The sequence below is a fragment of the Parasteatoda tepidariorum genome, chromosome 2, assembly GCF_043381705.1.
Source record: "Parasteatoda tepidariorum isolate YZ-2023 chromosome 2, CAS_Ptep_4.0, whole genome shotgun sequence".
Lineage (NCBI taxonomy): Eukaryota > Metazoa > Arthropoda > Arachnida > Araneae > Theridiidae > Parasteatoda > Parasteatoda tepidariorum.
The window spans coordinates 10,724,535-10,751,909 of record NC_092205.1 but is presented as its reverse complement, the minus strand read 5'-3'; the positions used below and the strand labels follow the sequence as shown (position 1 = coordinate 10,751,909).

Sequence of the window (27,375 nt, the reverse complement as noted above, 5' to 3'; positions counted from 1 at the left end):
GAAAAAATATTAATTAAAATATAATGTCATTAATATATGATTGGTAACGAGAAAGCAATCCATATAGCTTAAGCACTGTTTTTACTTTTTAACTCCATAACCTTATCAATCAAATAACAGAACATATTACTCTTTTCAAAGAAATATCATAAGAAAAAGATATAATAAAAACATAAAGAATTCGTAAACATTTATTTTATAGCACTGATGGAAATTACATGTCATAATTATAATAATAAATAAATTATAAGCTTTAAACCTTATGAATTAGTTATACTAACTATATTTTACTTTTTTGGAAACAGGGGGGTTTGGCTATAGACAATGTCACCGTCATGTATCTAAAGGTACCTCCATATAGAATTGAGTTGCCATTTCTCATATACTAAAGTATGGGAATTGAAGTGGTAGCAACGTTACAATAGTCCTCCAACAGAATTTTATCTGGTATAGAATTTGATGAATGAATATCTCTAGTTGATTCATTGTTATTTTGTGAGATGCCGAGAGAGCTGTGTTAAGATCACCAGACTTTGAGCGCTATTTGTGAGAACTGTGTGAAGATCAAGGTTGTGTGTGTGTTCTCTCCTACCTTGCTATTAGAAGTAGAGTAGATACAGACCCCTCTTGTGTTTGATTGAAATGGAGTAGCAACAGCGTAAGGAGGATAATATCGCAGTCACAAATAGCTAGCCAACTGTTCACTATGCTCCATCGATTAAAGTAGGCATGTTCAGATCAGGATAGAAGTTTATGCCGAGGAAGGTGTGTTCAGATCACATACGAAAGTCACCAACGTGGGACTAGGCTACCGACAATGTTAACCATCATCTATCTAAGGGTACCTCCAGATAGAATCAAGTTAACATGTCTTATATACTAGTGAATTAGAATTGAATATTTGTAATGGAAACTATGCTACAATACTCCCTCACCAGAATTTTATCTGGGATAGAATTGGATGAACGGATATCACTAGTTGGATATCACATTATAAAATGATAAACTAATCATTAAACTTACTTTAAATGGATCATATTCCAATGCCTTAGATGCTAAGGAAGACGTATGAAATGTTACTCCCTCCATAAGAAATGGGGAAACAGTTGGTCTTTCTTCAAACATATTAGGATGATTGCAAACTTTTCTCAGTTGCATCAATATATTTATGACACTCATGAAATTTCCAGTAGCTAAAGTTTCTTTTGTCCTAAAAAAAATTATTCAGCATAAAATGATGCATGTTAAAATTTTTAACCTGGAAAAATCATGTGTGGTACTCAAGAAATGGGTAAAAGAGAAATTGACTTTTAGTGTGTAGAAGTATAAATGCTTCACTGCTCACAAACTTATTAAATTTTAAGGAATTATAAATATAATTTTTGCGATTTACTCAACTGCAAGATTAATTATAATTGGGTGACTAATATAATTTTCTGCCTTCTATGTTGCTTTAATAAATGCTTGACCGATATCTAGATATAGAAGCACGCAACTGATTTTTGCAAAACTTGGTATCACAGCTAATAAAAATTAGTATTAAACAAGAGGTGATCAAGACTGTACATCATGCGTGTTAGCATAGACAAGGAACCTCGTCTGTTAAATCATTATATCAAGTTCTCCGGTATTCTTATATTGGTGTCTTAAATCAGAGTTCCAATGCTTTACAAGAAACAAAAGCTGCTATATCAGCATGATCATGTAAGCATTATATCGATATTTAGAGAAGTATCGATATAGTGTCCAGTTCCAATTACTGCTATAAGACGAATCTCTGCAAGCTAACCACAGAAAAACTCAAGAAAATGCAAAATCATTCGAAGCTGAGGTCATAAGAATGTATTAGGTTGAAAATGTACTCAGAAAACATAGAAATGTTTGAACAACTAAACAAAAATATGCTTACTTTGTCTGCGACATGAAATCATCATAAAGGTATCTCTGTCTATTTGACAAGCGACATACTATAATATGCTCATATTTTTTTGGCAGTTGTTTTTCTACTTCACACTTCAACCTTCGTAACAAAAAAGGTCTTAACACCTAAAAAGAACATTTTTATAATAAATTATAAAAAGAAAAAGTTTATAGAAATATGCAATACATTTTCATCATTCAATATATTATATAATTTAATATCATTAAAAATATCATTATATAAATTAATTATATAATATAATTTCATATATTTATGGATTTCAAAAGCTACAATTTCGCATAATCATTTAGTTACGTTAGGGAAAGTCATCTTTTTTTTCTTCAAAATCACAATATTTTTGGTTTTGTAATTTGAGGGGAAAAAATTCCGAAAATTCAGAGACAGCACCAGAAAATTTGAAACATCTGTTTAATAGATTTGCTGAAGCCCAGTGCTGAATAACACAAAACAATAATGGTTTTTTAAGATATAAAAAGCAGGAAATAAGAGGGTGAGAAAAAATGGACACCTAAGTAATAGGAAAAATAGGTCTGTGGACCCTATTTTACAAAGAGAAGACAGGGGATTAAAAATTCACAAAGAGAAGATTGTCAGTCATTAACCCAATATAAATCTTGAAAAAAAATTACTAAGTTAAAAATTAATCAAAATCTTCATTGAAACAATAATTGCATGTTAAAAAATTTATTACAACATAGAAGTAAATAAATTTTAACAAAGTTTCAATATTGCACTGGAAAATTAACAATTAAAATTTCTTTAACAATGGAAGTTTAAAGTTTCTTTAACAATGCAGAAAAGTTCCCTAAGTTTCAAATTTTCTAGATTAACTTCTTTTTACCAGCAAAAATATTCATTTTCCCAGATTTTTTTTTATAAGCTAATTCAATGCACTCTGAGGATTCCAGGTTTTCAAGAAGAAATATCATACTGATTCATATAAATATCTAAAATATGAAATGAATAAATTGGTAAAAAAAAAAAAATTAATACCTTATGTAATCTTTTGATAAGACTGTCATTATATTCATGGCTACCTTCAATCATCCCAGTAAATGGATTTACAAACCACTCTCGAAATTCTTTGTGAGACTGGAAGACATTTGGCATTAAAAAATGCATGAGAGACCATAATTCCATCAGGTTGTTTTGTAGAGGAGTGCCAGTCAGAAGCAACCGATGAGAACTTTGAAAGTTTAACAAGAGCTGCCATCTTTGGGACTTAAAGTTCTTTATATGGTGGGCCTGTAAAAACAAACAAACATGACTGACAATGGAAAATGAACTGCATGTAAGCACACATATTTATAATTGATGAAACATACACAATACACAAAAAAAAATAATAAATTAACATACACAATCAAAATTTTTTTATTTATTATTAAGTTTTTTTATTTATTATAAAAAAAAAGAGAAATTTGCTGTAAAAATACATAGAATTAAACAATTTCTGTCACTATGGAAGCCAAATTTAACGGAGAAAAAAATCCCTGTTTGATTGAATCTAATAATACAATTTTAAATATCATTGGTGACATAATACTGCCCTAAGCAACTTCATATTATCTAGCTATTAGCATATTTTCCTTATAATCTAGTCTCAAATTGAGAATGTAGATATTTTAAATAATGGAAATTAATCAAAACCTATATTTTTATGCAGTAAATAGTCTGCAATTTAATTTAAAAATCACCATTGCAAAAATATAAAGTGTGGTACTGCAAAAACCAACCACCATCAGCTTATGTAAAAGGTAGTGGTATAATCAATTGTTACTATTTTGCCATCAATCTTTACATTCAACCTAATAAAAAGCAAAATTCACTCTACATTTAACCTAATAAAAAGACTAAAAATAAGTTACATAATATGTCTTTGAAATCATTGGCGTCATCAGATTTCACCCAAATTGCAATTCCTTACACTTTAGTTTATAGATATAGATTATTAATGTTGATTTTAAGTGTATTTAATTTACTTAAACAATTTATTTAAATTAATAAGTTTAATTATAATTATTTAATTATATGGCTCTAAAAAAGTTATAAAAATTTTGTAAGTAAATTGAGGGAAAGTGTAAATCCTAAAAATTTAAGAGCATCAAATATCCTCTAGTACAAAGTGAATTCTCATTACTTTTTGGCATTTTTAAGGAGACAATTGCACCATTAATTATGCAACATGGCATTTTCTGTGTAGATATAAAAAATTCCAATTTAACTAACATTATTACAAAAACACAGACATTTATAAGCTCATAGATTTTTCCTTATTATCAAAAATAAAGAAAGATAAAAGTTAAATATAAAAAAATCTAATTCAAAATAAAATTTTGTGAAGTTAAAATCTTACTTCATCTAGAATTAGATATTTCCACTTTTTTCTACGAAAAGACTGATGATCTTGAACAACTAATTTATAAGAAGTAATACACACATGAAATGCATTAAACTTGGTCCAACCCTAAAAAGAGACATTAAAATTATACAACAAAAATATATATGTCAGTTTATTACAAATTGACAATTAAAAAAGAGAGAAACTTACAACACGTTTTTGCTTTCTTTCTTTAGGTGTGCCATAATAGGTGAGTATTTTAAATGCTGGACACCACTTTTTGAACTCCATTTCCCAATTAAGCATTACACTGGTGGGCACAACAATTAAATGAGGACCCCAAACACCTAAATTTAAAAAAAATATTAAGTTAAAATAAAAAATAATACAATTATATAATTGTGCGAAAACAAATAACTATGTAAAATTTTAAAATAGCATAAAAAGCAATGCATTATTGTTGGTAAAATGCAGTTAAGATATCGTGTTATTCAAAAATCTAGATTAAATTGCAATGTGCAGTTTATAAATCAGGTCCATATGAATATTAATTGTAAATTGAGAGGGTGATTTTTAAATCTTTTTAATGCTAATTGCAATGTCTACCAAAAATACAAATTGTGATAGGAGAATGGTAAAAGAAAATAGGATTAAATCTGAAAAATTAAATTTTGCCTATTAACGCTAACAGAACACGTGAAGTTAAAGGAAATTATAAAAACAAAAATCTTCCATTATGATAAAATCAAAACGAGTAGTTAAATTATAAGGATAATAAAGTCAACACAAAAAATTCAAAGAAACATCTACCAAGCTAAAACAAAATTCACACACAAAGATTGGTGCAAGGAACGAAATTCTTTAATTGTGGACATCTATAAATTTGCATTCTCATAAATAAGAAAAGGCGAGATTTCATTAAAAAAACTGAATTTTTAATTTTTATTAAAAATTTAAATGACTGGAAAAAAACATATTTACACAAAAATTACCAAATTTTTAGGACAGAATATAATAATACTTGCGCTTTGACTAAAAATAGATACACATGAAGATTTATTTAATAAAAGGTGATGAACAGTGCTTCGTTTCGTGCTCAAGTTTCAAATGCTCTAACAAAGCAGCTTATTCAAATTGTTAATCTACGAATATTTTAATTTTTAGGGAACATTTAGTTTAACATGATTATTTAAGTGTAGAATGAAACATTTGAGGCTGTTTTATTTCTTGTTTAAAGTAAGTATAATAATTTTAAATTGATAAAATAAAAAAATAAATAATAAATAAATAAAAAATTCTGAAATCACAGAAGTTGAAAAGATAATTCGCTCTAAAAATGTTCTTTCTTTCATTTTTTGAAAAAAGACCAGAATTCTTAAAGAACAGGATAAAAATATTTTATATTTTACTGAAATATGACTATGAGGAAGGATTTTGCTACTAATTCAGAACATCGGAACACTGTGAAATTGGGAGGGAGGAGTTGGGGGGGGGCAGAAATTCCATTTTATAAATGAGATTTTTCAGTGACCCAATCCATATCTTTCTTTAAAAAAATTAGATAAAATCATGAAAAATTTTTGTTCAATATCGAAATCCATGACTTTCTAGGTGCGCGGATTACCCTGTGTATATATGATACAGAACAAATCAAAAATAGCAATATATTAAAACGTCTTATCACCTTTTTCGCAAGCAAGATGAGCCAATATAGATATTGTTTGTATTGTTTTTCCAAGACCCATTTCATCAGCAAGAATCCCATTCAATTTTTTGTCATACATAGCATTTAACCAATCTAACCCAATATGTTGGTATTCTCTCAGTTGGTGTTTTAAAAGAAAAGGAACTTTAGTACAGACCTAAAATAAAGAAGGCACATAAAATCATACAAGAAAGAAAGAAAAAAAAAGACTTATTATTATAAGTTTAACATCAGGTCATAAACAATTAACTCTACATAATATATATTCTATTTAAAGATGGTCTTTCACAAACACAGGTAATTTCTAGCAATATATATGAATAGGAGCAGGACAGGATTACTTTATGAAAATGCCATTTAAAGCTTAAATATTAACTTATAATTTTTCTTAATCAATGAAAAATCTAGTACTAGAATAAATTTAAGAAAAAATTAATTCTAAGAAACATTTAGTTTAAATTATGCAACTAGGCAAACAAAGAAGCAAAACAATTGATTGCAACATTTAAAAAATTTGAAACAAAATTAAAAATTCATTAAAAAATAAAATAAAAATAATTCAAACAAAATAAAAATAATTAAAATAAAATAAATTACTCAATCAGAAAATTGCTGAATTTAGTATATATACTTGGCAGTTTTAAAATGTTTATTTTGCTATTTATACCTAATAATTTGAAAGTTATTCAAGTCTTTTTAACAAAAATACAGAAAAATTTTGTTGCTTTGAAGGCTAAAGAATGAGTTGATTGTGCATTAGCTATTTTCTGCAATAAGTAACTATTAACCAACTTGTACCAACTAATTTTTTGTAGAAAGGCTTAAGATTTGAAAAAGTTCTTTTCTAAAATGCAAAATTATAGATGTGTGTTACTAAGAAGGAAACCAAACGATTAAAATGAAGACACTATTAAGACCATTTGAAAATTGGGAACATTTCAAATCCTTTTTAACATAACAAATTGTCTATTTTTACTTTTAAAAGTACAACAAATGCTATATTTTAAATTGAAATAATAGCTACAAAGATTAAAAATCTTAAATTCTAAATCAAATCAAATATTTTACCTGAGTTGTAGATAGTGTGTTGCCTTTGGGTTGAAAACTTTCTGCTGTAGCAGCAATGTCAGTTATTTCTTTGGTAGGATTAGCATTAGAATCGTCCTAAAAATAGAAAAATAAATAAATGTAAGATCAATGAAAGTGAAAGAGCATAAAAAGATTAAAAAACCTGACTTTCGATTATACTATATTTGGAAACAACTGAGCTACACTATACCTTATCAGTTTCATCTGTGAGAGATTTTAAAAGTGCATGCTCTTTTTTGTCTTCCCCATCAACAGACATGTCTTCATCAGATTGTTCATCTTCACTGTCATCAATTTCTGAAATAAAATTCCTCTTTTTATTTAAAAAAAAAAAATTCATATTAAGAACACTATACACTAGAGAAATAAACAATTTATTATAATTAATTTGTTAGCCAATAACGAGAAAGCATTTTCTAGAAAATCTTTTATTGGCATGAAGATATAAAAGCCGCTGGGTCCCTTGTCATGATACAATACAACACTGAGCACTGTATGAAGGACTGACGATGGAGCTGTCAGCCACTGGTGATTGGTGAACAGAAACCATGCACAAAGATGGATATTACTATTTGATTTTTAAGTTTTCAATTTGACTAACAGGTCAATTTTTTTTATGTCACTAGACTTCTTAAGGCTGCAAGAATTAAAACTTTTTATTTTTAAAAAAAAAACCCAGAATATTCTCAAATACTTTGATTTCCAAAACAGTAAAATTTCCTTTCATTTATTTCATCAATTCTCAACAACCATTATTAAGCCTCTTTCAGATTTTATTATTATTTTTTAATTAGAAATATATCAACAATAACAAGGAAAAGGTTGTTGTGTGCTTCAAAAAACTGATAAACAAATACAAAATAAAAACTGGTCTGTGCATCCATTGGTCACAAAAATCTTATTGTATTATATAATGACTAATCTATGCATCCATTGGTTCAAAAAATTGTATAGTATTATCTTGTTTTCTCACAGTAAATGCAAATTTCTTAAACCGTTATTGGTATTGCCCTGATAACAGAATAGTCTACCAGTAAAGTATTTCTCTATCCCTAATTTCCTTATTTATTAAGAATCATCATCATTTTATAGTACATCGTTATATACAACATTTTATGTTAAACATATTTAAATATTAGAAGTTATTATGTATTAATCGTTTTACAATTATTAAATAATAAATAAACTTTCTTTCTTATGTATTATGTTTTAGGTACTTAGAGGAAGCTTCATGCATCCTATGTTTAATATATTAATAAATAACAGTAGTAGTAAATTTAAAATACTTTTTCAAACAAACAATAGGACAGCATACCTCTTTCATCTTCACTCTGTTGTTCTGATGTTTCTACTTCAAAATCACTAGCATAAGCAGCTGCATATTTCTCTCGTAGCTGTTCAATTGACATTTCATCTAAAATAGTTATATTATTAGAAAAAAGAAGCAAGTAAATTAAATATAAAGATATAATAGATGATTATGTCATACTTTCTGCTTCTAAATCTTTAATTTCTTCTTCATGATTAACATTATCTTCATTTTCTTCCTGCTCTAATATTGTCTGCTCATCGTCTTCTTCCTCTTCGGATACCTCAAAGTCATCATCATCACTTCCCTAAAAAAGATTATACAAAATATATATAACGTAAGTCAACTAAACATAATGGAATTAATACTAATAGGAAACAATCATGCAGATTCTACAGAAATGGTTACATTAAAATATGATTGAATTCTTACTGCTGTTTATGATTATTTTTTTTACAGGATATGTACATTACATCTGCATTACATTACATGAACAATGACACACACAAAAAATTGTGGTTCAAAATCATACAGTACTAATACTAGAAGAACTGTAAACAATGAAACAGTACTATACATATATAATCTCAATTTTCAGTATATAAATAAACCAATGATTGCTTCTTTTCGAAGTCAGTATTTCCACAATACATTTTACATACCAATTAAATTTACTGGTGTTCTTTGAAATAATAAATATATCTAAAATAGATTAATTATTTTAACTAAGTTAATTAATTTATCAAAAATATTTGAATTCACAATATAATATGACAAGAGTTTTTTGTATAACAGATAAGAAACATATTTTGGTATAAAAAATAAGCTAGCCAAAAGTTTGCGATATAATATATCAATTGTTAACCTAATTGATTTCATTTATGATAAACATATTGTTACAATTTATAATTTAAAAAAAAATAGAAAAATTACCTTTTCAGGTTTTACATCAGATTGTATAGACAGTAAACTTAAATCACTTTTGTCTTTAGAATCATCTAAGGAAACATGAGTATTCAAAATTTCTGGTGGAAGAGAATCGAGAAAATCTTCAAAAGGCATTTCACTCTCTTGTTGCAATAATTTAATTTCTTCGTCTTGCTCCCCTTTATCAATATTTTCTTCCTCCATTTTTATTGTTTCCTCATCATCCTCTTCACTATCAGATGGTTCAAAATCTATGAAATAGAAAAATTTCAAAACAATATATCAGTATTTGCGATTAAAAAAAAAAATTTAAGATGTCAACCGGAATATAATCCGGGAGGGCATGTAAGGATCATTTTATGACCCCATGGATTCCACAAGTTCTGAATCCTTATAAACTATACAACTGTTCATCCCATTTTTATTTGTAGCCGAGTTTGCCATCCTTATCCGCCTTTTATAAATAATTAGAATGAATTACGAGCAATTTTTTCCCTCAATAGACATTTTATCAGTGACTGGGGTCATGCGTCTTTTAGTTATTTATAAAAATCATTTTCTTGCGTCTACTGAGTTCAGTGTGTTATTTTCCAATTAAAGTGATCTCTATTTGATTAAAATGTTTATATCAAATTTTTTTCACAATAAGTAATAGAATAGTCTTTCTATCTAAAAAAAATCCACTAACCATGTATAAAAACAGACGACCTCAGCTGACCATGTATGAAACCCAAAGACTTTGGCATGTCACTTATTATATTAGAGATCAAAGCTAGCAAACGGCAAGTTAATCCACGTTTGAATCATGAAACACAAATTCAAACATTATTATTCTTTTCTTTTTTTGTTGCCTGCTACTCATAACTGCACCTATTTTCCATACACCTAATTATAACACCATTTGCAAATTACATTGTTTGGGATTTCTACAACAGCTGTAAATGAAAATGTATATAAACCAAGATGTTTTTACAACATGCACTCTCAGTGTTTAGTTTACACAACTCTTTTTTTAATCCATGCTGTGAGCCTGTGTAAATATCTATTCACAATGTTTTTTAAATGTGAAGCAGTGTTTAATGTCTTAAATAAGTAATGTTATCTTTTTCGGTCGTTTCTCAGTTTGTGACAAATAACCAGTCTGTTACTATCAGCTAATGGTGGATTGCTTGATCCCCATATGAAATAACTGTTCATCTATTTTTTTCCCACCACATGTCTTAATGTGCGTTCAGGAGGCACATGACCTACCAGATAAAGTGGGACAAAGGGAAAAGAAAAGCTCAGAAAACACTGTTTAAATTGCTCACCAAATGATCTTCGCTTATTCCTTCTTAGAGGGGTGGATGATGCAGAACCAGGGAGGGGAGACGACCCCCTACTTGACTCTGGACTACCCTTATTGCTCTGATTCATCCCTTGTGTAAGCCAAGAGGAATATTTCTCTGTTTGGTCGACAATAAAATTTAAATGGACATCTAAGACTTTTTTTCTTTTTTCTTCTAGCCATGTTTGGTGCTTATATTCCACAAGCTAAAAAAAGAATAACATTTAGCAAAAATAAATACTTATAGCTGAATTGAAAGAAAATAACTGCAAAGATTCAAGATAAGACCGTTAAAAATTATTACTTTTTCAATGTTGTTCCAAAACTGTTTCACTTCTCTGGCGATAGTGGAAGCAATCTTTCTAAGTTTTATTTGCTCTTCTCTTTCGGCTCGCTCTGCTTTGATTTCCTTTTCTTGAAAATATTTAGTAATCATTCGAGCACACTAAAATACAAAGGAAAAATTACAGATTTGTCTTCACTCATATTAATAAATGGTTTTCTGAATTTTTTTTCAATTTAGACAATGAAACTAAATTTAATATAAATCAGAAGAAAAAAAAGATGGAAAAAAAGAAAATGCAAGCTTTTAAAAATGATAAAATTTTTTACAATTGTTTTGAAACAAGAGTCCCCCCCCCCCCAAAAAAAAACACTGCAAATTTCTACAAGGGTAGCCACAAACATTCAGGGAAAAAAAATTCACTTGTTAAGAATGATTTAATTCAACTTTTCTGAACGTGTAAATTTGATATTTAATTTATTACTTCTGTCTCATTCATGAACATAAATATATTATAACATAACACTTTTAATTGTTATTGGAGCTTAAAATAAAAATGTTTTAAGAAATTTTTTTAAATACAAATTAAACATATTATTAACATTGAAATAGAAAATAATATGTAAAAATAAATTACAATTTTTTTTAAGAATTGTTGGGAAAATTGTTTCACTTTTCAAAAATGAGAATAAACAAACGAAAAAAATTTTCTTTTAGAGGGCCACTCACAGTCCCCTTCATTTCTTTCAAAAGCAACGTGTCATACATTTTTCGTTAGAATTTCTTTTTTTGGTTTCTAGGTAATTTAAAAAACAGAATTTTAAGATTTTAATTTTACCAAAATCTCTAGTAAATTCACTTATCTTAGCTAGTAATTGTGATGTAACCCATAAATGTGATTATGGGTAAAAAAAAAATAAAAAAAAAATAGACACCTTCTTAGCATTAGCCTTCTTCCATTTCCTTTCTTGCGCAAAATCAGTGGCCAGCCACACCATCTCTTCCAGAAGATAGTCATAATGAGCTTTATTTCTAGGAGCTTCTGCAACTTTTGGTAATCTTTTCAGAGACCAAAGACCATCTTTTCTGAGTTCTCCCACTCTTTGCATAACATAAGCTTCCTGTAATATTAAAATTATTTAAAGAGTTTATAAGAAATATTAAAAATTATTGAACTATTAGACAATGATCAAGATTTTTTATTAGGGGGAAGAGTTGTGTGAATTGTTATTTTGTGAGAAAAAAAAAATTATGTCATGTTAACACTCATTGATATCACAATATAACCTGGAACCTCTAAAAGGATAATATAAAGTAAATTATAACATAATTATTACAGGCTAGCATATTCTTTATTAATACACTATCAGTAAAAAATGTAAATTAAGCATAATAAAAAAAAGTAGATAGTAATAAAAAAAAAAGAAGTAAAAGCACACATTTATAATAGCTTGTTATAGAGCAGTGATGGCTCAGGGGATAGATCGCTCGTTTTCCAATGAGGTGAACCGGGTTCGAATCCCAGCAATGGCTGGTCAATACGAATTCCGCATTCGGCTTGCATTGACCACAGTGCTGAGGTAAAATATCCTCAGTGGTAGACGGGTCATGGGATAGAGTCCCCTTGTCGTCAGGCTAACTATGGGAGGTTTTCATGGTTTTCCTTACCACGTAACCCAAATGCGGATAAGTTCCATAAAAAAAACCTCCACAAGGGCAAATTTCCCCCAATACTTGATCCAGGAGTTCCCTGTTCTTGCAGAATGGGTTCAAAATTACAAGACTAAGGAAGTATTGGTAGTCGTAAACGCTAAGAATTGGGTCTGCTGTTCAACGACAGTTACAAAATAAAGTAGCTTGTTACAGTGCCAGTCATACAAACTTAAAGAAGATGGGTTCAAAGCATTTACTTCACTTTGCAACTATCTTATTCTCAATAAGTGAATGCTAAGCATCTAAATGAAAACCCTACTTGCATTCATACTGGTCTGCATTGGGCAACCTGACATATTCACTCTTATGTACAGTGAACAAAAAATAAACAAAATAAACTGAATCAAACTATCTGATTTACAAATTATCTGAGTTACGAAATCAGATACAAAAACATATATTTTCTCTGAATAAACATGATTTTATTTGACAGATTATAATTTCTGACCCCTGAAATATAAAGAGTAACCACAACATGAGAAATATAGTCATTATAGTTTAGTCAGGAGAGTGGCCTATAGTTTAGACCCCTTAATGTTTATTTTACTTCACTTACTTAATTTCACCATATTATAAGCGAATTGAAAATTTTTGCACAAAATTATAAAATTCATTTATGTAAAATAATTCCATGTAAAAAATATTTTTTAGTGATCATTTATTATTTTTTATCATTTCATTCAATAATAGCTGAAATTTTTTTTAATTGTAAGGCATGCAAATTTCTACAACATTTTAACGGATGCAATTTTATAAGGCAAAATACAAAGTTTGAATAAAATATATTACACAAATATTGAGAAATAGTTCCCGAGAAATAGAGTTTAATATATCTGGCATTTAAAAAATTCGATTTCTTTGGAAATATTCAACAAATTTCGTTAAAATCTTGGTATATTTTCATATAAAATATTATTTAAAATAATGAAAAAATTTATAATTGTGAGCAAAATTTATTTAATTTGCTTAAAAAGTTTTCAAGAAATGGTGAAATATGTAAAATTAACATTAAGGGGACCAAACTATGGGAACCATATTTTGGGTACTTCCCATATTCTGATGGTCTAAAATTATATATAATCCGTCAATAACAAATTGTTAAAAGTATGTTTATTCGGAGAAAATACAATTTTAAATTTGGTTTCGTAACTCAAAATATTGTCTACACTTCTTATTAGCATATAGCTTTCTTGAACTATTAGGAAGGAGTTGTAGTGCATGAACATCTGATCATTAGATCTAAAGTTATCCCCAAAAGTGCCCCCCCCCCAAAAAAAACCCAATCATATGATAGTACTAGTGAAACTGTCAACATGAATACTAAAAATATAGAAGTTGCTACATTTTCAACTCCAGTATTTTTTTTTTTTTTTTTTTTTTTTTTTTTTTTTTTNTTTTTGTCTCTTTAAATAGCTTTTGAAATATGATCTCAAACTTAATAAGGAACCATGTCTTTTTTTTTTTTTTTAGTTCATAATGAAAAGAAAAAAAAAACTACAGAAATAAGACATTTTTACTTGTTTGGCTCTTTCCACGATTTCTTCTTGTGATCCTATCTGGGAGTCGTAGACAGATGATATTGAATTATGCTTATGAGCAAGCTTATGAGAAAGTGTTGGTTGTCGGACACTCTTCGTGGGTGTTGAAGGTGTTGATGAAACAGGGGCTGAACGTTGTGAAGATGGAGACAATGAAGTTCGATGCGGCAATGACTGAGAGTGACTAGAGGTGGCATGTGAAACTGTTTTTGACAGCAGCGGATGATCTGCATGTGGACCTAAAATTGTTTAAAAATAACCATCAAAAGAAATCCAAGTTTTGCCTTTACTTAATTTATTGAAATCACAAATTTTAAATACATATTTCCCTTAATTATTACATTTCATGTAATAAATAATAATTGTAAACTTTTGTTAAGAGTTATTAAATAAGTCAAACATTTAATTTTAAATATAGAACAAAAAAGGGTAGTTCGCCTTCCCCCAAAACCAGTTTCTTTCTTCTTTTTTCTTAAGGGAAGAAGCGTAACAACCTAATAAACTTAACAGGCAAAAATATTGAAACACGCCAGCTAGCATTAGCATATCTTTCATACCCCCTTAAAAAATCTTATTTATATTAAGCTCTATATTTTTTACTCAATTACTAATAACAATATAAAAATTCCAAAATTTACAGCCAATTTAAATTATTACATTAAAAGTATTATTGTTCAGATAACATCAAACCAAAACTAAATAGAGATCCAAGAAGGATAACATATTATTCATAAGAAGCAAAAGTTCTGTATAAATTTTCTAAAATAAATGATTTAAAATCTGAATAAAAATCAAATTTGCATTTTCAAATTTTTTTCTGGTAAAACATTTCTAGTTTAGAAATGGGGATGTAATGAATATTTGGCCCTCTTGTCGAACATTGGGTTGGCCCAATATTTGGTCAGATATTAGGACTACTATTCAACAAATGTGGAAAACTAATTTTCAAATTTTTCTTTTTTAGGAGGGAGGGGGAAGGGGGGAGGATCTGGATAGATTTAAAAAAAAATAATTTAAAATCATATTTTTCACAACACTTTATTAGAAATAGTTTTTACACATATTTAGGTTCCAGGGTTGCCACAGAAAAAAATGAACAAAATAGTTGCTTTTAGTAGCCTAAAGCAGTGGCTCTTAACCTTTTTAAGCCGCGACCCAAATTTGAGAAATATGTTCATGTCGCGACCCAAAAAAAAGTCAAAATTAGGCTGAGTAAGCCACAATGACTTCTTATAGGAGGTGTTGGTATTCCTTATTATTTGGTGTATTACTAACTTTTTTGGTTCGACTCAGCGCGACCCAATTTTGGGTCGCGACCCATAGGTTAAGAACCGCTGGCCTAAAGCATGAAAATAGTAGCCAAAAACTAGGAAAATAGTTGCCTAATAAGAACAAAAATTAATCAAACATATGACTAAAATTTTTTTAATGACTTAATTGTCATATACCATCATCCATTCAGTCAAGTTGGTGGCAAATATGATAATTTCCATATAAATGTTTATACATGTAAGAAAAGTGATTACTAAAATTCGAAATTCATGCATTGTAATACCGTTAAAAAAATTTTTTTTCCTTTAAAAAATAAAAAAAGAATGCAGAATTTTTTAGCAATAATCATTAAAAAGGTGACCGAAAAAAGGAAATAGGCTTACAATGGACTTCGTGCAGATTGAACGAATCCTAATCAATTTTAGTAAAGACTCAAATTTGCAATTCAAAATTTTTAACATTTTTTAAGAAAAAAAGTTCAGTGTGTTCAGGAACTATCTAGTGGGGCACAGATTTTTCACCAATTTATGCTTGGAAAAAAAAAAAAAAAAAAAAAAAAAAAAAAATCTCTAGGGGATGAGCAATCCTCAACATCAGATATGGAAACACTTTCCGACTCTCANTTTCAGCAAAAAAAAGTTGCCATAGTCGCCTCATGCCAAAAATAGTTGCAAATAGTTGCATTTTAGTCGCCTGTGGCAACTCTGGGTTCTAAAATTTGTTAATTTATGTTCTGAAACACACACGGAAAAGCAAAACTTTGAACAATTAAAACTAGGTTACCTTATACTGAACCATAATTGATGTACTGGCGATACTTTTTTTAAAAATTATATTCAAGGGAGTCTATTTCTTAATTTTTTAAAGACCTTTTTCTCTTTCAAGAATTGAGAACTTTTTTTAGTTTGTTTCGCTTTTGCAGTTTTTTTCCCTTCTTTTGTTCTAATTATAGTGCAGCATTATAACTGAGAGTTTCTTACAGACATTATTTTTTATTGTCACTTTCTTCCAAGACATAACAAGTAACCTAGAAAAGTGCGATTTTAAAAGTTAAAGCTATATTTCAGAACTGAGAACAATTTTTTTCCCTCTCTTTTGCTAAGTTATTAATTTTTCGTTTTGTCAGCCTTTTCATTTTAACACAGAATATTCTAAAGAGTGCTTCTAATGAACGCTGGATTCGTGCACAGAGGGAAAATGAGACTAAAAAATAAATCGGAGGATTATAAGGGGGAAACGTTATTTCACCCCAAAAGCAGGAACTGTCACTATTGAATTGGGAGATTTCACTTTTCCGTTTTCAACCATTATTTGTGCTTACACAATAGAGTATTTGAAAAAAATCAGAATTTTTTTTCGTACCGACCATCATTAACTGTATCCGAAATAGTCTTAAGCATTTCTGGAGTGATGTCAATTCGATGTCCGACTTAAATAACTTGAAACTTCTGCCTTGAGAGTATTGACACGCTCTGTGGCAGATATATTTTTGGGCTTTTTGCAACTAACATCTCTAGCACTAATATCTTTCTGCAAGATACTTTTAATAATAACAAATATTCCTAATTTAAAGAAACAAAAGCCTTGTGTGTACAAACAAAAAACCTATTTGAATGAAATAAATTGTATACAATTATTTCATTAGAATGTGCAATATATTTTTATTCTAATACTATCTGCTATGTAATTACTAATTATTTTTTTTCTTATTTTATAAATCATCATCTCTTAAAAAAAACTAGTTAAAGATCATGAACGATTCAAACACCGTACGGATCAACGATATTGATTCAGAGGCTCCATTCCATTGTAATAATAAATTATGCTTTTTTGCGAATAATATGCTATTTTTATAACTGCAGTGAGTTTGCACCTGATACTCATGACTGTAGGGTCAAGATAAGCATATCTAAAGCCCCTGCTGTCCACACGTATATTGAAAATGGTGCAAAAACGCAATATGGAGAAAAGTCAGTTTTGTGAAAATGAAAAGCACCTGTGGTCTGATTTTTTCAATATTTAAAAGCTTACTCTAATGCTGCATTACTTGGGCTTATAAAAATTTGCAAAAATTGAGAATAAGACAAGGATTTTGATGATTTTCATTTAGGCGAAAAAAATGTAGCGTAACTGCTGATTTTTTGAAAAGTTTATTAACGATTAAAATATTTAAGTTATTTGTCTGTTCTAAAGCCCAAATAACTATTCAAGACAAGATTATACATATACAGTACAGAATCCGTTATCCGGAAATCAGAAAACCGGAAAACCAAAAGAACGGAACAAAATTCGATAAATTTTCCCGCCATTTTTTTAAAAAAAAAAAATTTTTTTCTTCATAAGATTTCAGGATTTTACTTTCTTTTTTGAAAGATGTTTACCTTACCATCATTTTGGAAATAATCATTACTGTATTACTTCATTGTTTTTTCTTTTTTTTAAGATTATTTCCAAGTACTTTTTTTTAGTTGAGTTTGACAATAAAAAAAACGGCTTTCTGTAGCGATTCAGAAATCCGGAAAAATCAGTTATCCGGAATAGCAATGGTCCCCGTCGTTCCGGATAATCGGTTCCCTACTGTAGTTTAAAATCATTGCACTGCTTCAATTGTAAGGCATTTAAAGTATGGTTTTTTTTATTTTCCTAGGCGAAAAAAGCTTCGAAAAACAGCTTTAAAGAGTGATTTCTTGAATAAGCGATTTAAACTTTGCGTGCCCTAATAATATCACCATTTTTTAAAAAATAATTAAATAAAATATCATGAGAATATCAATAATAGCAGCTGAGCAATGAAAAACACTAAGATTTGAAGAAGAAAAAGGAGGAATTGTAGCAAGTGCGAAAAAGGATCAAAACCTGACCTTTGTTTACAATAAACCTTTGACTTATTATTCCTTTCAGTAAAATTTATAGTTCTGACAATTTATTTCTTATCAGAGTTGGTATAGTAAAGACTAAATTTTTTAAAAATAATTTATTAATGCTTTCTTAGAGTAGCAATTTTATCCTGTAATTTTGCGCCTACCTGGAAAAGTCAGAAAAAATTTATTCTTTTTATATGTTATTCTTTTATGGCCACTTTTCTTTCTAAAAATTAGGCTATGTGAAAAAGTTAAATTAATATTTCTAACACTTAATTTTTTTGTTTTTTAAATTAAGAAAATTTTTTGCTTTTGTTCCTATCTAGCTTTTTCTTTTTTAAAAACATTTTATTATGGCACAGTAATTAAAAGCATTACTATCATACTTTATTCATCACTTAAAAGAAAAAAAAACAGTAATAGGAAACTGAGATGTTTAGCTTTAAAATTTTCTTTCAAAAATTAAGGTCCATTTTTATTTTTTCAGCTTCGCTTTCGTACATAATCTTTTTTATGATAGCACAGTATTTTTGTAGCTTATATATCTCTTAATGTTTTCTGGATAATTTTTACCAGTACAATAATATTTTTAGTATTGAAGTTCCGTTTTAAGAATTAAGAATATTTTTTCAATATTATTTTTCTTTTTTTTAACTTTACGACTTTATTTATTTTAATAGCTTTTACTCAGTTTTTTATTTATCTCAAATATTTTTATTATAGTTTTTTTTTCCTCCTTTACCTTATATAACATAGCTAAGTTTTGATTATTTTTCTGTGACTAATCTTATTTATATATTAAACTATTTATACTTATTTATCTATATTAAAAATCAATAATATTTATTATCAATTATAAATATTCGGTGCTCGGCTAAATATCTATATAGTTAGTTTTTAAACCACAAACATTGGGAATTATGAATCAAAATGCGAACTTTAGGAGGATTAAACCATAGCCACTTTTAAATAAAAACTAATATACAATGATTACAATAATTTACATGTTCAATTGAAGGAATTTTTCTTTTCAGTAAATAACTGATTAACTATTGACAATGTAAGCCACATTTAATTGTGCCTTAAATGTAGTCGGACTCCCATTTAACAAACTACCATTTTGCAATTTTTTTTCAAGGAACTAAGAACTTTTCTGCAATTTCTTCGTAAAATATGAATCGCAAAGGGAATTTTATTTAACGAGCTTTTCTTTGAGATCTACTTTCCTTATTTCCCAAAATATTTCAGAACATTTTACTCTTGTTAATGCATTTTATGGAAGAAATGACCTTGAATAGTTTTTCTTACCGACTTAACTTTTAGAGAAAGCAGTAAAATCCCTTCCCCACTTTGTTTGCATTTCTAACGAAAAACTCAAGACAAAATTAATGGATTTAATCAGTAGTAATTAAACTTAAGAACACATGCAGTAATGTGAGCTCAATTCAAAAATCCTGAAAATTTCAAATTATTAATCATTAATGACGCATTTAAAAAAATTAATGTCTTTATAAATTTAAATCAGGGTTGGGGTTTTGGTTGTCCTAAACTTGTTTTGGGCAGGACCCGTGGGTTTTACTGTCTTAAAATTGTCCTAAACTGGGTAAAACTGTCTTAAAGTGTCCAAAACCTTGAACTTTGGTGAAAGGTAAAAATTCTATAGGTGTGACCATTGTACACATAATAATAACATGTATCATTAAATATTTGATATTTTTTATACAATTTACTATAACTTATTAAAAGAAAATAATATAATATAATAGGAAAAAGTTTATAATTTTTGAAGCTCCACAATTCATTAAACAGCAAAAGTGAATAACTAATCCTTTAAATATAAATATGCTTTTAATAATGATAAATAATATTTTTGCATAAGGATAAATATGGCAATATTAAAAACTAATAATTTTTCTTAAAACAAATACCAAATTTGTTCAAAAATTAACCTTTTATTTTTCACAATATATTTTTAAAAAAATGTTATAATTTCTGCATCACAGGATGATAAAAAAGACATCTATTTAAAAAAAAAAATTTCAATATAAATATATTAGTTTAAATTGAAAATACAGTAGGGAACCGATTATCTGGAACGATTGGGATCATCGCTATTCCGGATAACTGATTTTTCCGGTTTTCTGAATCGCTACAAAAAGCCTTTTTTTTTATTTGTTAAACCCAACTAAAAAAAAAATATTTGGTTATAATCTTAAAAAGAAAAAAAAACGAAGTAATACACTTATGATTATTTCCAAAATGATTGTAAGGTAAACATCTTTCAAAAAAAAAAGAAAAATCATAAAATTTTATGAGGGAAATGTTTTTTTATTTTTAAATGGAGGGAAAATGTATGGAATTTCGTTCTGGTTTTTTGGTTTTCCGAATTCCGGATAACGGGTTCTGTACTGTACAAAATAACTGAAAAATGTATTAACAGTTTTGAAGGGCATAACATCAGTTTCAGTTACTGACACTGGTGATGTATCACCACTTTGTTAAAAGAATTGAACATGAATGAAATAAAAGTATTCTTGAATAGTACTATAGATAAATAAACCTGTTTATGACGAACCAAGCACTTAGTCCCTAATATTTTAACCTGTATGGCAAACTTCAGTTATGTATTATTGAATGAGAGGACCAATTGAACTTGATTACTGATTAAGCTTCCTTTGTTTAAATTGAAGAGTCAAACAATATTAATAAAACATTATACTTTTAAAAACAAATATTCTCTGGTATATTTAATTATCAATATGTTATTTTAGTTCTATGTTTATTTTACCTCTTAAAATCGATTCAGATAAAATTGTGACATAATTTGAGTAAAAAGGTTTTGGACAGGATGGTTTAAACCATGGATTAATCCATTCTGTACTAAACCTTGCCAACCCTGATTTAAATCATTGATATTTTCACAACATAAAAGTCTAATTAATTTTATGCAGCATAATTTAAATTAATAATTATGTATAAGTTTACTTTTATCTCAGATCACATTTATTATTATACAAGAAAAAATATTTACAAATGAAAGCGATGCCAACTATAAATTTAAGTTCTTATATTTTTAAATAAAATAGACAAGAATTTTGATACATAAATGTGATCGATAATTTCTTGAAATTTCTGGACCTTGGATTTCTGGAAATTTCAGGATTGCCGCCGTTAACGAAAAATCCGGAAATCCGGCCGGATTTTTTACGGAGCACAATCATCTGTTATAATAAATGCAGCTATAATTTTATACATTAATGAAGCTTTTTTTAGTTGAAAATTTATGTAGCATGTACTGTTTTGCTCTATTCTTGCTTTCCATGCAGAAGTCTTTTATGGTTAAGATTTATAAAATAAATAGTATAATAGTATATACTAGTTTACAAGATAAAGGTGTATCAATTGCTATTTTAATTATGTCTAGTGGTTTATGAATTTAAAACCTGCTTTGTGCTGTTTTAGTATTTCAAAAGGTGATTTTCTATTTAATGAAATTTCCATATAATGAACTTATTAATCATTTAGTGACTTTGTTAAATAGAGGTCTGACAGTACATAATTTTGTAAAACCCAAGAGAAAAATAAGATGATTAAATTTTCAATAAAATTCATTCATACCCGAGTATTTATGAACTATGGGTGTTTACCCCAAATTTAAATAATTATAAATAAAATTTTGTAAAATTGCAATTTATTCAATCTGCTAATTTTTTTTAATTATTGAAAATACAAATACAAAAACAATCATCTTATAAGAAAACAGCATGTTCATTAAGTGCAAAATTAATTTTCATTGTCTAATTTTAATTCCTTTCCTAGAAGCATGCAATTATAAAACACTAGTTTTAAAACTCTCTGTATTCCAAGTTTGTTTTTCAGTTTTGAATGAATAAGACCAAAAACTTTTTTTAATACATGCTGAGCTGCATGGATTCGAATGTAGTCATACCAAAACTAATATAACTTACTAAAATAACATTTATTAAGAAGTTTATTCTAATAACTGTACTGCATATTGATGATAACTTAATGGAATGCTTGAATGGATTAAAAAAAATTATTAACTCATTTAACCATTCATATTTTTTGTAAATTATAATTCGTTTACTTATCAGGGAATATATAATTATTATGATTGATAGGCAAGTCTCCTGTGCATATAAATATTAACACAAATATTGAGAATAAAAATAAAAAAAATTTCCTAAGGTGAAGCCAGACAATTATTGGAGACCATTTAGTTTCATTCAAACTAAAACAAAGTGCCGAAATTGAGTCAGAAAATAATAAAAATTAATGTTTCTAGATTGATAATAATAACTCTTTACCTGTAATATGAACTGAATAGTTATTATATAGCAAATAATATTGATCTTTAAGTATTAATACTAGACCTCATTTTTTAAAAAAAAAAAAAAATTTCAGTCAATAATTTCTGCTATATTTTCAGATAATATAAATAATAATTAGAGAAATAATTATAATGCAAGTATAGTGTATGATATATGATTGAACAGAAAGTTCTTAACGACAAATAAAAGAAACTTATCCCAAGTTTTTGTCAATTTATGACAAGTTTTGACAAGTCAGAAACGTGCTTTTGATCTCAAAAACCTAACCCTAACATTAGATCAAAAATATGTGTAATAAAACATATTACTATTATTGATTGAGAACCTATTACGATACAATTTATATCCCAGGGTATTATGACAGAATTTCACTTTTAATAGGATTGAAATAATAGTTTATAAAGCTTCAGTGTAATTCTGAATATAAAATCAAATTACAAATTCTTGGCACACATTTGTTATTAAAAGTCAATATAGTACAATTAAAATTTTCAATAATAATTAGATATATTTGTTTTAACAAAAATAATTTATTTATTATTTTAGTTTGAGAGAAGGGAGGTTTAAACCTCTAAAATTTGGTGGCATATTTTAGACTGCATTATCTAGACCACATTTTTTCTTCTTCTCTTAATAATTCCTATGTTAACAACATATATGACACAAGTAGCTAATAGTTAGATAATCAAGTTTAAATAATTGACTAAATAAATGAATAAACAAAAGGCATAATGTTTATAGTTACCTTGTGAATGCACCACTGGATTTCCAGTAGACTGGGAAACTGACTGAGATAAAACTTCTAAAATTATCTTTACATCATCATGAGGGTCAAACCTATGTGCTTTTAAATAATCCAGCAACGTAGAAGGAATTTTCTTCCTCCACATTACATAATCCGCCATATTACTACCAGTCTTCAAAAAATAAAACTCCGTTTGAGTTTGGTAATACTTATTTTTTAATAGTTGTATTTTTCTTGTTAAATGCTCAATAACTTTTCTGCGCTTTATTACATCTTTGTTAGTTACAGGCTGCTTATCCAGTTTAATTCTTTTGGACTTAGGACTACTTGGAATGCTAGAAATTTTTCCTTCAAAAGGCATCAAGCCGTATAATAACTTATTTACAACAGATATATGAGACAAGACATCATTATTATTTACAAAGGATAACTCAGTCCGAGTAGGAGTTGTAGCAATCAACTGACGTTTGACACTAGCTCTTGATGGATTTGCAAGAGGCTTTTGTGCTAGTCCTGTTACCTGCAAAGTCTGTCCAGTACTTATAACAATTTTTTGCATTGTATTCGTGGACCCTAAGGATGAGACAGCAGCGCTCGCAAGACTATATGAATGAACTTTAGTTACATCACTAGATGGATTCAGGCTTGCAGAAGAATCCAGTAGCATTATCTGCGGTGTAGCACTCCCTCCACCAATAGTTGTTGGAGTTATGCGCAACGCATAAACATCCGACATGCCAGTGCCACTGTTTAGCACAATTCGTGGAGCTATAGTAGTCTGTGTAACTGGCTGCGCTATGACAGCATTGCCTGCAGTCCGCTGACCACCTGTGGCAACATTTGTTATGTTTCCTAGAGTTTGATATTGTGGCATGGAAGCACTGACATTCACAATTGAATTTTGAAGTTCTACAGTGTGAAGGGGAGCATTTGATGTCGTCGCCACCAAAATGTGGGGCAAATCTTGTGTAGATGTCACTGTACATCTTGAACTGATAGGAAGAGATTCAGAGGTTGAACTAGTACCTATGTATGAAGAAGAAAAATAAAAACAGTATTAATTGAATTGAAAAAGATATTTAGTAGCACTAATAAAAATATTTCTTTATTTGAAAAACATTCGCATGATTTAAAAAGCATATATCTGACTCTCAAGTAAATATAAATAAAAAATCCTAATCACAATAATCAACTGCTATTCTTAATTTTTATTATGTACATTTTAAAACAGACATATTAGTGTCGACATACCTTGAACTTGCACTGGGGTAACCACGTGTTGTAGTTGTTGTCCAAGAGATATCCGCCGAAACTGAAGAGCTCCACTCTCTGGAATGCTGCTACCTTCAGGAAGTATAACAGTTGTAGGAGTACCTAAAGTATTCGTAACATATGTTGCTCTTCTCTGTTCAACAGCATGTATTGTTCGGGAACTTGGAGTGATACGCTGTGAAGTGGTTGAAACAACTTGTTCTTCTGCCTTTTGCTCTTTAGATGGTGCATTAACATCTTTTCGAGCCTGGATCATGACCCTTGGGAGTCAAAAAACTGGAGAAAAAAAATAAAAAGACAATTTACAAAACAAATACTTATTTTAATTAAAGCAAATGATTTTTTCTTAAAGTTAGATTGTCCTCGACTTTACCAAATATTGCACTCACAGAATAACACCACACAACTTATCGCAAAATTTCATTTCTATTGGATTCTTAAAATAATACTATATTATAATTTTCACATTGAGCAGTCTGATATGACACAGCACAATACTACTAAATATTGCAATCAGCTGAGTGATTAAGATGGCATTTAACAAGGCATTATTGGAATACTGGATAGTTAATATGTTTTAATAATTTGGATAATTAAAAATATTTTTAATTATATCAGAAAATATAGCTTCGGAAAATATTATTTAGTATATTTTGAAATATAAATGTTTACCCCTTTCATTCTTTCGTTGGTTCTTTTTGGTTAGCCTGGAACAAAAATTAATTCTTTTTATTTTTTAACACTTTATTTAATTTTTTGTGGTATTCCATTTTCCTCAGTGTTTAAAGAATGAATAACATAAAAAACAGTAAAAAAAAGTTGGCAGGGGTCTATATTTTTGGGGACTTTCATATGTGCCCGACTAAATGAAAAGTACCTTCAATTGTAATAAGCCTTCATCAATGAAATCAGACTTTTTTTTCTCAAAAAAATAAATAAATAAAATTACACTTTATGATGATTTTTATTATCAATTGTCCATACTTAATTCCAAGAATCAGATTTGATAAATAATAATCTTTCATTTTTGAAAATATGGAGCTCCAAAGTAAAAAAGAATTCTGATTTTTTAATGCACATATGAATTATTAAATACAATAAATTTTGAAAATGGCTCAGAGGGTGTGGCTGCAGGGACATGCCCCACAGGACACCCCTGTCCATCACGAAATCAAAAATACAAGTGTATGGTAAACATTAAAATAGTTTTGACCAAGGAAAGTTAAGGAATCCATATATTGGCTATTAATTGCCTTTTTTTTTTTTGGTTGCCAAGGCTCTTTTTCTTAGCATTACACATTCAAATGCATTGACAGAAAAGAAAGCACGAGAAATAATAACGAATTTTAATAAAATCAAAACATTTAGCAACCATTTTACGGTTTTCCAATTCTATGTTAATGTGCAAGCAGATGTAGAGGGAATCCCTAAAAATAGATTTTTCTGCACTTAATTCAAATTTGTGGTAAAAGAAGTTTACTGATTATATTAATGATTTTTAGTAAATAAAAAATTATTAAATAAGATAATTTATTTTTAAATAGCACAACTTGATAGATATTTTGATGCTATAACTCAAAGGCAATACTTATGTACATATCCATATAATGTTTGCAGGGGTCTGTCTAGGTTTTTCTGAAAGGTACCTATTTTGTGAAAATTTAGACATAATTTGTGAAAAATTAAAAATTATATTACAAAATCAATACAAAAACATGGTAAAAATATAGATTTATCGTTTCTTAAGGGATACAAAAATAAAATTTTAAGAAAAAGTATTTTGTGAAACTACCGTTTTTCCTAAAGTTGAATTTGTGAAGCTACCGTTTCACCTAAAATTGAATTTGTGAAGGTACCGCTAAGCGGTAGTAAATTCGACCTGGACAGATCCCTGGTTTTTAATAAAAGTATTGATATTAATTTTCCCACAGATTTAGTCTTTATTTCATGGGAATTCGAATTTAAACGATTTCCTTAAAATTTTTACTGGATTTGATATTTTCATTAAATATGTAACTATATACCGTGAAAACAAATATTACCCACATCACTATAAAATAGTAAAGTGAAATTTATATAAGAAACTAGTTTTCCATTTTGCAAAATATGCGATAAGCCAATCCTCGGAATTTTTTATCCATGCTTGAAAATATTAAAATTTTTGTCCTTAAATATATTCTTTAACTATATTGTATTTCGTAATAAAACAAATTTTTAAAAAAATAAATTTTTATTTTACTGATTTGATTAACTAAACTAAACTCAGTGGTACGACTTCCCATACAGGGCCAGGGTCTACTGTGCCCATCTCAATTTTCTTGACCTTGGGCTCTAGCAGACGTTCCGGATAGGTGGTCAACGTGAAATCCCCCGTGTTTAGTTCTCAAGCATGCTTGGTACTCATTTATCGACCCACTGAAGGGATGAAAGGTTGAGTCAACCGAACCCAGAACCTATGGCAAAATTAATTTAGTGAAGATATGAAAGGGCAGGGCTAAAGAGAATAGAAGGGCTAGTTCACTCCGCTCTTAGAGCTGAAGCTACGATTTCCCTCCTCATGACGTCACTGTGTCCACAGATCTCGGAGATCGCAAGCAAAGATATTATGATAACTTTGCATCTTTCTCTTTGTAAAAATAAGTTAGACTTTTTCTGGTTATTAGCTTTCAAACTTTACGTAATTAACACATTATTTCCGT

The 27,375-nt window shown here is 28.5% G+C and overlaps 1 protein-coding gene across 6 annotated transcripts in view; it reads right to left on the bottom strand.

The window, feature by feature from the left end:
- LOC107448208 (domino helicase) overlaps positions 1-27,375 on the bottom strand; it is an 81,071-nt gene that overhangs the window by 46,388 nt on the left and 7,308 nt on the right. For all 6 annotated transcript variants that reach the window (XM_043047444.2, XM_043047445.2, XM_043047446.2 and 3 more), the window contains exons 2-18: positions 24,656-24,952; positions 23,405-24,430; positions 14,154-14,413; positions 11,859-12,044; positions 10,945-11,085; positions 10,624-10,846; positions 9,320-9,564; positions 8,567-8,693; positions 8,393-8,491; positions 7,268-7,374; positions 7,057-7,152; positions 5,968-6,145; positions 4,494-4,630; positions 4,299-4,409; positions 2,936-3,187; positions 1,910-2,046; positions 1,024-1,210 (exon numbers count right to left, since the gene is read on the bottom strand). In XM_043047444.2, coding sequence (XP_042903378.1) covers positions 1,024-1,210; positions 1,910-2,046; positions 2,936-3,187; positions 4,299-4,409; positions 4,494-4,630; positions 5,968-6,145; positions 7,057-7,152; positions 7,268-7,374; positions 8,393-8,491; positions 8,567-8,693; positions 9,320-9,564; positions 10,624-10,846; positions 10,945-11,085; positions 11,859-12,044; positions 14,154-14,413; positions 23,405-24,430; positions 24,656-24,932 — 3,789 coding nt within the window. In that variant the 5' untranslated portion in view covers positions 24,933-24,952. The remainder of the gene's footprint in view (positions 1-1,023; positions 1,211-1,909; positions 2,047-2,935; positions 3,188-4,298; positions 4,410-4,493; positions 4,631-5,967; positions 6,146-7,056; positions 7,153-7,267; positions 7,375-8,392; positions 8,492-8,566; positions 8,694-9,319; positions 9,565-10,623; positions 10,847-10,944; positions 11,086-11,858; positions 12,045-14,153; positions 14,414-23,404; positions 24,431-24,655; positions 24,953-27,375) is intronic.